Below are 12,027 nucleotides of genomic sequence, written 5' to 3'. Positions count from 1 at the left end.
TTTTCTTTAACCTCCCCAGGTGATGTAGGGTTCAGTCAGCAAAGAGAACCAAACTCTTATTTATACCGATGAAGAAAAGAAGGCCCGGGGAGGAGCCACCGTGTGCCAGAGTCCACATGTTAAGGAAGGAGGAGCCCAGTGTCCTGGTTTCTGGTCCGATATGCATCAAAAGCTCCACAGCTGCATCGGACTGGGATCACACCACAAGGAGCCTGGCGGCAGGACATGAGGACCTCCTGGGCGCCTGGCACACTCAGAGCTGACTGTTCACTGCTCACCTCAGTCCAAGCTGGGGGATGCTCGGTGGCTCCTGCTTCTGGTCAGCTCCAACCTCAAGGTCGCAGTGCCCCCCCAGGGGTCAGGACTTCCACCATTGCAGACTCCGCCCTGGCCCCTCGGCCCTGGCCCCCCAGCCCTGAGGAGGACTATCCACCACCCTCACCTCCATCTCACTGTTTCCCACCTTCATCAGGTCGTTGACTTGCCAGATAAAACAGTATTTATCTGGCCAGTTAAACCTGGGTTTCGGGTAAACTATGAATAGATTTTAGTATAAGCATGTCCCATGCACTGTACATATCTGTTTCCGTGCTAAACCTGGCAACCCTCTGCACAAGAGCACCGTGACCCTGGCCTTTGCCAGCCCAGCCACGCAGGCCCTGGTTGAGGGCCCGTGCTCCTCCCCCAACACTGTTCAGCACAGAGAGAAATTACTGTGTTTTCACTTAACAACAAGTTGTATTTGGGGGAAGAATATAATTTAAAGAAATGCCTGCTCAATCATCTTATTCATTTATCATCGGCAGTAGATGCTTAACTATTTGGACCACGAGCTGGAGGTTTGGGAAGCGCCGCCATGTGCTCCCTGTGCAGACCTTTTCCACAGCGGTGGGCCTCACGCCCAGCTGCAGGCCAGCAGCCCAATGCGGCCGGTGCACCTGCCCAGTAAGAGAGAGCATGGGCCGAGGGCCAGGCCAAAGAACCCTCGGTCTCACCCTTCCTGTGGGTCCAAGTTCCCCGACCTTGGAAGGAGCTGGTCAAAATTATTTTTAAACCAAATGCTTTTGGAAATTGAACCAAATGAACTGGAGAGAGAGTGTCTTCCTTTGGCAAGTCCGCTGACCTTCGAATTGAATTGATTTCAATTCAGACTCGCCTGAGGAGGTGTGTTTTCTTAAAAGCTCGTCACTGGAGGTGAAGGAGAAGGGGACTTTCTTGTCTGAAGCTGGCGTCTTGCTCCTTCCTTTCCTCAAATCTGCTCCTGCCTTTCGTTAAGGTCTCCGCTGGCCTCCCTGCCACCCGGACAAGAAACCTAACACACACTTCAGGTTTCTCCATGTCCCCTGTCTTCTAAAGCCACCCACTTGAGCCCCGACCTCTTCAGCAAACCTTTCTTTCACTCAGACCTAGGAGCGTGTCCTCAGAGAGACTGTAGCCAACAGCAGTACCTGGAGGGCCCCCTGTGCCCACACCCTGTCCCACACTGGACACCATCTGGCTTTCTAATTTTTGTAGGATCCACAGGTGCAAAGTGACACCTATTTCATTTGAAGTCACATCTCCATAATTCACATTTAGTTTTTAAGTCCTTCTGTGTATGTGCTGTTCCAATGCTGAAACCTTTCACTCTATTTCCTCAGCAGCCCGGGCCCTTGTGGCTCGGACCCCAGGTCGGATGACAATCCTCATTCTCCCTGCCTCCTGCTCTCCCCACACTGCACTCAGCCAACCATCTGAAGCTTGGGAAGGAGTATGGACTCGCTCTGCATAAAGTCCTTCAATAACTGCCACGCATCCTTCATAAATACACAAGCTTCTCACTTGGACCTTCAAGGTCTTAGAGAACCTGGCTCCAGCTGGCTTTCCAGCCCTATCTCCTCATCTCTCCCATCAGCAGCCTGCTCCAGACACCCGCAGCCCTGACCTCGCCGCTCGCCTGTCTCCAGGCCTTGGCCCTTCTTGCACAAACCCCCAGTACCCTCCTTGTGTTGCTTGTGGCCCCCTCAAGGCCTGGATCAAGTGCAGCCTTCCTTACGGTCTGTGCTAGCCCAGGCCTCCACCTCCCCTGAACTTCCCAGGGCTTGCCCAGCACCGAACCCTCCATGCTTATGTTGCTGTCCCATGGGCCCTCGTTTATGAAATCTCCCCCCAGAGCTCAGGCTCCCCGGGGGCCGCTATACATTTGATTCATTTCCCCTGCCCCGCCCCAGCGTTTCACCCAGGTCGGTCCACACTGTAGGAAGGAAAACCAGGTAGGAGGCTGCAAATGCAGGTAGGAGGCTGAATGCAGGGTGACAAAGCACCTCCCTGGGCTGGGGATTGGAAGGGAGAAATGGAGAGGGGGGTACTCAGAAGCACCTTTTGACTAGTTGGCCACGAGGGTTAACGGGAGGAGAGAGTGGAGAACACTCCCAGCTCCCGGGCTTGGCGTTTGTGACTGTGAGGATAGAAACCAGGGCTGCTGAGCACGTGGATATCTCTGGATGGGGACCAAAAAGGCCTGAGCCTGAGATGGAGATCTGGGGTCATCAGCATAGAGGTCGCATCCGACACTGGGGGCACGCCTGAGATCGCCCAGGAGGGCCAATGACGCGCTCCCGGAGGAGACAAATGACATGGAAGTGGCGGCTGCGGAAGACGGACAGAATGGCCGAGGCTGAGTGAGAGGGTGGCGTCCTGAAAACCGAGGGGAGGCACTGCTGTGGCCGACTGCAGCAGAGTCAGATGCTGCGAGAGCCAAGACTGGAGCGCTGAAAGCTGTCCCTCCCAGCCCACCCGGCCCACTGTCCCCTCCTCCCTCAGTAAGGAACAGCATCTAGTCTGCTGATCAGGTCCAGGCACAGCGCCCCCTCTGGGGGCTTTGTGTAGTAAAAGCCAACTAGCCGGTGTTGACCTTCCCAAGGTACCTCTCGTTCTTTCTTTTTTCTTTCATTTAATCCTCACCCGAGATCATTTTTTAAAATAGCTTGTAGAGAGAAAGTGAAAGGAATATCGATGTGAGAGAGAAAAATCCATTGGTTTTCGTCTTCTACTCTCCATGACAGGGGATCGAACGCGCAACCTAGGTATGTGCTGTGGCAGGGAATTGAACCTGCCACCTTTCAGTCTGTGAGACAATGCTCCAACCGACTGAGCCACAGCGGCCAGGGCAGTGCCTTGCTTCCCGAGTTCCACAAGCAGACCTGGAGGAGAAGCTGGGGCCGTGAATTCCCAACACGCCAGAGCCAGGCCCTTGTCCCTAACCATTCTGGGCACCTCTGCTCCAATCACCTCCTGTATCCATTAAAAACAGATTTCCAAGGGGAGAAATAGATACAGACATTTGGCTTTCGAACTGAAAGTCAGAAAAGGGTAGCCTCCATTTTGTAAAAATAGTACCTAACGGTCGGAACTTCAGGGTGGGGATGAGAGTGGGATGGGAATTAAATAATAGAAAAACACCAGGAGGGTGGCCTCATTTTATTCTCCAGACCATGATGTAGCTCTAATGGGTTCTCTGTAAAGCTTAAAAAAGGCCTTGTTAGGTCTCAGACTCTGAGAGGGAGTAATGAAGAACGAGGGGAGGAGGAGACTCTAGGTGTTGCCCTTGGCCACCACCACCTTGGACTTGGTACCTCCATCCTTTGCATCTGAAAAACTAGCTTCAGCTTCCCCTCTGCCCCCACCTCCTGTTTGGTCAGACTGCAGACGCCGTCTGCCCAGGCTCCTGGCTCTGTGCCCCCTGCACCTAGGGCTCCCCTGCCTGAGCCTCAATAGACAGAGTGAGCCTCACAACGCCGCAGCTCGACTTCAGTTCCCACTTCTGAGTGGCATTGTACACCATTCCCGGGGAGCCTGAGCCCTGCCTAGGAGAGAGCTGGACGTTCAGCCAGCGACACTGGGCCCTGTCACACGCGAGCACGACAGTGCCTTCGGGATTGCTGTAGACGCACTGGTGCCGGGCTGCCTGTTCCTTCGCAGACAGATCCCAGCTGCCCCGCAGCTCCCTGTCCTCCAGCCCCAGGGCCTGGAAGTCCGAGTGGTCATGGCTGACAGGGCACACCAGCTGCTCCTTCTCCAAAGCAGGCACCACTTGGCCCTTCAGGTAGGCAGGACCCGCACAGTAGGTCTGGGTGTTGAAGAACCTATCATTGTACTCGTGCAGCCAGCTAAAGAGGTAGGCCAGGTGGCAGTCACACTGCCAGGGGTTGCCACGCAGGGCGAGCTTGAACAGGTTGAAGTTGGTGCCAAAGATGCCCTCCGGGAGGGTGGTCAGGAGGTTCCTGGAGAGGCTGAGCAGCTCGAGCTTGGACAGGCTCTGGAAGAGGTCTACGTGCAGGGCTGTCAGGTTGTTGCTGCCCAGGTAGAGATCGGTCAGCTCCTCTAGGTCCCTGAAGACGCCGGCCGGGAGATAGGTAATGGCATTGTGTGAGAGCGTCAGGGAACTGAGGTTACACAGTTTGGCAAAGACTCCCTCGGGGACAGTCTCCAGCCGGTTGTGGGACAGGGCCAGGCCAACGAGTCTTGGGGTGTGGGCAAAGAGGCCAGCGGGCAGCACGTGCAGTGCATTCTCCTGTAAGTTCAGGAAGGTCAGGCTGCCCAGGGAGGAGAAGACGGAGGGCGGCAGGTGCCGGATGCCGTTGCGCTGCAGCCACAGCTTCTCCAGGCAGAAGAGCTGTGAGAACACTTCCGGGGGCAGCTCCAAGATGGAGTTGTGGTCCAGGAAGAGCTCCTGTAGGCTGCCCAGCTTGGCGAACACGCTCTGGGGCAGGCTGGACAGCTTGTTGTTGTTCAGCCTCAGGGTCTGCAGGCTGCCAAGAGGGTAAAACAGCTCCTCGGGCAGCTGGGCCAGGAGATTGTGAGCAAGGTTGAGGGTCTTCAGGTGTTTCAGAGACTGGAAGAGCCTCCGGGGCAGGGTCTGGAGCTGGTTGTCCTGCAGCTGAAGGGACTCCAGGGCATCCATGTGGTGGAAGAGGTCCTCGGGCAGAACCTTCAGCATGTTGAAGTTGAGGGTGAACGTGCCCAGTGAGGCCAAGTTGGAGAAGATCTCAGTGCTGAGGTTGGAAAAGGTGCTGCCAGTGATCTCCAGGTCCTGGAGCCTGGGCAGTCCGCCAAAGGCATCTGGCTCAAAGTGGCAGACCTGGGTGTTGAGGAATACTACCTTGGTTAGGTTGGGGCTGCCACTGAAGGCCCTGGTTCCGACCGTGGTGAACGAGGTCTCTATGAAGACCATGTCCGTGGCATGGGGTGGGATGTTCAGTGGGATGGTGGCCAGTGCTTCATCAGTGCAGAACACCTTCTGGTCAAAGCAGTCACACCCCACGGGGCAGGGCCGGGCGAGCCTGGCCAGGAGCAGGAGGCAGGCCCAGTGCAGCCAGGCTCCAGGAAGCATCTCCTGGATCTGCGTGGGGAGAAAAAACAGAGGTGGTGCCTTTATTGAGGGCTGCGCATCTTGTGGACAGGCGCACCAGATGGGGAGCCAGAGGACGGGATTAGCTGTCAGGGAGGCTAGCCTTTTGGATGGAAGTTGATGTTTTTAATGGCTTTCATGCCACCTCAAAGCAGTCTTGCAAGCTTAGTGGGACCAGGGTTCTAACCTCCTGACTGTCACATGGCCTGCCCGCAGTCACCTTGCCTCTGAGTGGCAGGACCAAGACCCAGGTCTCCTGTGTTCTTTCCAGATTGGAGAAGCAGGCAGAAAGGCATGGAAGAGAGATATAAAAGACTCCAGGCAGTGTGGAATTTTAAAGATAATATGTAAAATATGGGCAGATTATTCCTGAACTGGAAATTTTTAAACCATACTCTTCCCAAGTTTCCAAATATCGGTATATTCCAGAGCCTAATTGTGAAGAGATCTTACCATCTGCTTTTTGCCCATCTCCTGAGGGATAAAGCAGCCTCAGTGGCAGGACTGCTATGTTGGAACAAGTTCGCGGACTCCTTGGTACTGCGGCCAGGATGCGGTCCTCCTGCCCTCCGCATCCCAGCCCCACTGCCATGGAGACCACGGGGCTTCCCACACGATGGACAAAGCCGGGTCCCAGATGCAGGGATTCCACAGCCAAGTAAGTTTAGTCTTGGCAGTTTTGTTTTAATTAAAGGAGGGAGACCAGATTTTTAGTTTTCTAAATATGATTTTTTTCTTAGAAAATAAAATACCAGCATCCACCGACAGGTCACAAGTTGGTGACTCAGCTTACAATGTGTTTTGTTTATGTCTCGGTCTTTTTATGCATGGACCATTAGCCAAAAAGTAAACCCTGAGATATCACATTAAAAGTCTAGATTTCGGGAAGATTTCGGGGCAGTGGACTCACGTTCCTACACAACAAAACCACCTGGGGCCCCATTAGGGCAGGCGCACCTCCCGGGTTACTGCTGTTCCCACCTGCATCTTTATCTGCATGGCTTGTACTGGTTCAGATCCCATAAGCTAGAATTCCAGACCCATCCCATCCCAGCTCTGTGACTTTGGGCTTGTTACTTGATTTGTCTGTGCTTCAATTTTTTATCTGTAAAATGGAGATAAAAATAGTGCCTATTGCGTTATGGTGATTGAGGAATAAATGGGTAAATATAGGTAAAGGTTTAGATTAGTGTGTGAGATAAAGTGAGCAATTAATAAAACTACGTTAATTATTGGTAAAGGTCCCAAGCCACCATTGTTACAGAAAAAACTACTTGAACACCAAAAAGGGAAGAAAAACAAAATGCCCTTTAGATAGACTACATTTGAAAGAAAGGGAGGGAGGGAGGAAATACCCTCAGTACCATAATCCTAATTCTTCTCAATGCACCCGTCTGCAGTAAGAACTCACAACTGGCCCCTTGCTGCCTCTCTGCCGCCCTCTTCCGGCTGCCACCTCCATCTCAAGATCCAGCTTCAGGTTAAAGGGCTTCAGGTACAGAAGACTCTCGCAAACATTGTGCTCATAAAAACCCCTGCACCCTCCTCCCATTCAGACACTCAATAACTCTCAGTTCTTCCAGGAGTCTTTCAGCTGAATCAACAGAGAAGGGACCATTTTTTCCCCGAGAAAGTGAGCACCTCTGTTGAGGCTCCCCCAATGCACACACAGCCACTGATCCTACACAAAACTCCCAGGGATCCTGACAGACGCCTTCCCGGGCCAGAAACGAGGCCCCTGCTGGTGTACTTCTCTCCCTTAGCACCAGCACAGGCCTCTGAAATGAAGGACGCCCATGGCTGTCCTTTTCACGGGAAGACAGCTGTCTTCCCCCCGAACACTCAGAGCCCAGCACGTGTTGATTTAGGAGGCACTCGGTTAGTGGTGGTGGAACTGAACTCTCTGCAGCTGACACGGGCAGCCTGGGAGGCAGACCTGCCAGTCCCTGGAATGGCTCAAGCCCAGAGTGAATGACCCCCAGCCAGGCTGGGGAAACGGCCTTGAATCCCCACCATCCCTTCAGGAAACCTGGGAGAAAGCCAGGGAGCGAAAATCTCCTGGGGATCACATGTCCCACGCGCCCAGCCAGCCTGACAAGATGTCCCCTCTTCCCCAGGTCTGTGCCTCTAACTTCTAATCGACTGTCACTGGGAAATATATGGTTTAGCATTTTCCAACGAAAGCAGTAACTTGAAATTCAGAATTTGAATAAAAACAATGACATCAATCACACAGAAAATCAAGTGGAAACAAATCAGCTTCAACTCAGGCAGAAGTGGGTGAAGGAGGTGACGGGGAACCTCTCTGATGTGGGGGGCAGAGCTGAGGGGGCTGTTCCCACCTCCTAATTCCCAACGCTCCCACGTATACCTCTCGATACCCAGCGCAAATCTAGAAGGACCCAGAACAGGGAAGCTGTGGATCCCAGAGCCACAGCAACTGGTCCAAGGGCACACAGCTGAGAAGAAAGTGGCCAGGATCAGTCCTGGTGGCCTGAGTTCCAAGCAAAGTGCTTGCTGGGACACCCTGGGTGTGGCTTCCATACCAAGGCAGTGAGGTGGGTGGGGGCAGGCAGGCCCGCTCCTCACATTTGCAGGACCCACAGTGAATATACACAAGGGACCTCGCCAACTGTCTGTCACCTGCACTTCCCCCCAACTCTCTCCAGCACTGTGAGTAGAGACCTCACACGCACGTCTGTGAAGCAGCTGTCTTGAGGAAGATGGACTTGAAAGACAAGAGACTTAAGCTCTGGGTCCTGAGTACTTAAAGCCTGGTTTAAAATGGGGCACAGCCCTGGCTGGGTGGCTCGGTTGGAGTGTCATCCTGTACATCAAGAGGTTGTGGGTTCGCTCTCTGGCCAAGGGACGTACCTAGGTTGCAGGTTCAATTCCTGGCAGGGGTGCATACAGAAGCAACCGATCAATGTCTCTCTCTCACATCGATGTTTCTCTCTCCTTCCTCTCTCTCTAAAATCAATGAAACACATCCTCAGGTGAGGATTAAAAAATAATAAAATAAAATGGGGCATAGCCTCTGATGGGCATGTCCCTCTGGTCTTGCAAACTTCTCACCCCTTGGGGTATCATGGAGGGAGCAGGACCAGAACAGAGCCTTTGAAGTTCCAGGCATGACCCCTCTTGTCCCAGTCTACTGTGCTGGGAGGAAGCAGGGGACGGTACTCACAGGGAGGCTGTTGAACACTGATAATTTCCAAAAGACCCACACCTGATCATTCACATCAGTCTACAATGGTTCAGAGTTTGTACTCTGGAGTCAGACAGTCTGGGTTCAACACATATCTCCATCCCTTATTAGCTGTGTGGCCTTAACTGAATTACCTAACCTCTCTGTGCTTCAATTTTCTCATCTTCAACACAATGAGCTTCGATGCTTCCTTCCTCGTGGGGTTGTTCTGAGGACCAAATGAGAAAATGCACTGAGAGCTCCAAGCCCAGAGCCTGGCCCCAATGTACACTCGGCAACACCAGCCACCCTGATTGTTCTGGGTCAGGCCAGCCCCAGCCTCAGCTTTGTCCTGAGTCATCATGGAGGTTGGCTAGGGAGTAACTGGCAAGATCACTCAACCACCGCATTTATGGATGAGCAAGGTTTGTAACGGTCTGCAGCACTTTTTCTGGCTCTTTCCTTCCAGTTCAGGAAAACATGTGATTGTTCTGTCCTTGGTTTAGCTGAGCACAGATTCTAATGACTCCAGTAAGGATGCCCCGGCCTTGGGTCCCTTCCCCAGTCCACTCTCCAGAGCACATCACTGGGCACTCTAGAGATGGGAAGTGCTCCTTCCTAGACACTGTGGAGGATGGCCACAGGGGACGCTGGGGCAGCAGCCAGAAGACTCCTGCTTCCCATCTGAAAAGCCACCTCTGCATTTGTACAGAGGCCAGAAATGCCCACAAAAATGTTCCATGTTCTCAGCAAGCCTGGTTTGGGTTTTCTGGGGGGTTTTGCAGGGTGGAGGATTGGGGGGCAAATACTGGTTGCAAATGAACTCTTTCCTCTTCTCAAATTGCCTTTGGGTTGGTACATTTCTGTGTGTGCACAAGCCAGCCAGTCTATCATCCACCACAGAGCTAACACTCACTCCTTCCAGAGGGTGATGGGAGCCCAGAGCCCTTGCCCACTTCGCCCAGGCCTCCGGGGGGGACCTGCTGCTCCCTGGACCTCAGTCTCTGCCCCTCCCAACCCAAGAAAATAAGCCAAGTGGCAGTGAAGTAACCCACAGAGTCCCAGTTTCTGCATTTGAAAATTAAGAGCAATCGTGATAATAGTAATACTAGCTAAATTACATCACTGTTAGGGTTATTGGGGCCAGTAAAGAAAAAGAAAATTTCTCACCCCTGGGGCGCCATAGCATTGGGTGTGTGATGTTGTAATATAATCAGATACATAGAGTTGGGCTTCATCCTGGTTCCTAGCACAGAGCTCCAAAAACCCTTGGAATGTCCTGACTGACAGGAGAGGAGGAGCATCTTTTGTTATTCCTAATAAGCCCCTTTCAACCCGCACCGAGTTCATGTAAATGAAGTGACTCTGGGTGGATGCCCCCATAGCTTCAGATTATACACAAAATATTCGCTGTGATTATTTCTGAGCAATGGGATTTCCAGTGATTTTTTTCCTTTTGCTAAATCATATACTTTGTACACTTTTAAAGTAAAAAGGAACTACTTTTGTGATAACATTGAAAGTTACTATAAAAATTAAGATGACCGTGTGGGAAACAGCACAGTTCCGGGCACACAATAGAGGCTTCCTAGATATTTTCCCTTTCTCAAAGCAAAGGGAAATATTACAAAGCAAAGGTTCAGAGGAGCTTGTCCATCACTGCCGCAGCATTCCTGAAGGGAAGAAAGCTCACGTTCCAAAATAAGAGGGGCCCTGAACCCGGCACAGAGAAGCGCCCCCACCGGCCCGCTGCGTGGGACGGAACGCGCGCCTGGCCGCGTCTGAGTTCAGGTTCTGGCGCTGCCCTCTGCTCCCGGCTGCCTGCGGTGTCTCTGGCAGGCCACCGCATCTTTTTAAGCCTCAATGTCTTTACCCATAATCAGAACCCCATTACTTCGGGTTAAATTCGTACTCAGGTGCACGCTCAATACATTAAATTAGGCTGTCAGTATAAAGCATTTGACACCGCGCCTGACAGCATGTGTTCAATAGCAGGTAGCTGATCACACACTTCGTTCCTAAAGTGACTCCGCGTTCTACCGCCGAACCAGCATGCTTCCGAAGCCAAAGGGGTGCTGCTGATAATTGGGCCAGGGCGACAGGCACACACCGGGTGGGACCCGGCAAGCCCGGGGAACGGCACCCTGCTTGTTCCCATCGCACCCCATTCACTAGGAGCTCCCTGAGTGCAAGGACCAGGTCGCCTTCATCTCGGAATCCCCCTCCTGCACCTGCCTCCTGCCTCATTCAGCACAGCATCACCCTGGGGGAGAGGCTTCTTCTTCCCTGCAGGGGAACAGGGATACTTCAGTCTGCGGGAGTTGGGGGCATGCTCCGGAGCCAGGGAGGAGTAGCCAGCTCCCTGCCTGCCCCTCAGCCAGGACTCCAGATCCCTCCCACGCCCCCGCAGACCCAGGAGCCCCACGGGGACTCTAGGAGACCTACCGTGAGGGGCTGGGCCGGCGAGGACCTACTGCCCCGGCTCTTCCTTGGGAGCAGAAGGGTATGCGGTGTGGTCTGCGGTCAGCGTGGACCCAGCAGCCCGGAGCCGATCAGAGTTCCAGGAAGGGGTTCCGCCCCTCACGTGGCCTGAGTATTCCCGGAATGTCACCCAGGTCAAAGGAGATCAGAGTCTGGGACAAGGCCTCTGAATATTACAAAACGATCCCAAAGTGCCCCTGCACGTGGGCAGATCGCCAGTGGGGCCAAAATCCACCTAAGGTCACCAGCTTGGCACCCTTTGGACACCAGGGCACCCACTAGGCCATAGAAAGTTCCCTGTAGGCCCCTCCAGGACTGAGACCTGGGACCGGTCCACACTCACACCCCTGCTTGCGAAGGCCCGGCTGGTCCCCAGGAGCCAGACCTCAGCTGGAGAGCCAGACCCGGCCCCTGCTTGGCTCTCAGCACCAGGGGCAAATCTAAGAAGGTTGTGGGTTTATTGGTTAGTTAGTTAGTTAGTTAGTTAAATAAACTAACTTTCTAAACCCTTTCTGCTTTAAAAAGGGGAAAAGACTTGAGGTGGATTTTGGCCTAACATCGAGAGGAACATTTTCACCTTATCCAGGGATGAAAGTTGTTTTAGGAGGCAGTGATTTTCCTGTCTGTGGAGCCAGTCACACAGGGGCTGCAGAATGAAGTGAAGAGTGTGTGTGCACATGTGTGTGCATGTGCACGTGTGTGTGTGCACCTGCAGGGTGCAGGGCAAAGGGATGACCTACAAAAGCAATCTAAGATCAGTTTCAATGCCCAGATTTTACCATTTAAAGTACTCTCTTGGCTTTCAAACTTACTGCATGATATCCATGTTTTTGTCACTCTTTTTCAAATCCAAACTAATGTACATTTTTTGCACGTGAGCAGGTTTCATCAGCCAAAGTGCAAAGGCCTGACTGAGGGTGGCAAGGAAGCATTTTTCTGTGGAGACACAATACCAGCCCACACTGTGGCA

General features: G+C 53.0%; 1 protein-coding gene across 2 annotated transcripts; it reads right to left on the bottom strand.

The window, feature by feature from the left end:
• Positions 1-2,959: 2,959 nt before the first annotated feature.
• Positions 2,960-11,134, bottom strand: CPN2 (carboxypeptidase N subunit 2). Of its 2 annotated transcripts, XM_053667202.1 has the most exons (3): positions 11,022-11,134; positions 8,264-8,359; positions 2,960-5,380 (listed from the first exon to the last, which is right to left on the bottom strand). In XM_053667202.1, the coding sequence occupies exon 3, from the start codon at positions 5,369-5,371 to the stop codon at positions 3,728-3,730; it is 1,644 nt and encodes a 547-aa protein (XP_053523177.1). In that variant the 5' UTR covers positions 5,372-5,380; positions 8,264-8,359; positions 11,022-11,134; the 3' UTR covers positions 2,960-3,727. The 2 variants fall into 2 exon arrangements, with proteins under 2 accessions (XP_053523177.1, XP_037009323.2); XM_037153428.2 differs by lacking the exon at positions 8,264-8,359 and having other exon boundaries at positions 2,961-5,380; positions 11,022-11,133.
• Between the last annotated feature and the right edge of the window lie 893 nt (positions 11,135-12,027).

The sequence above is a fragment of the Artibeus jamaicensis genome, unplaced genomic scaffold (genome assembly GCF_021234435.1).
Source record: "Artibeus jamaicensis isolate MK-2021 breed Jamaican fruit bat unplaced genomic scaffold, CSHL_Jam_final contig_466, whole genome shotgun sequence".
NCBI lineage: Eukaryota > Metazoa > Chordata > Mammalia > Chiroptera > Phyllostomidae > Artibeus > Artibeus jamaicensis.
The sequence above is the reverse complement of the archived record's forward strand: the minus strand, read 5'-3'. Positions and strand labels throughout refer to the sequence as shown.

Bases quoted from the DNA above. Each gene is read 5' to 3' on its own strand.
- CPN2 (XM_053667202.1), bottom strand. From the start codon at position 5,371: ATGCTTCCTGGAGCCTGGCTGCACTGGGCCTGCCTCCTGCTCCTGGCC.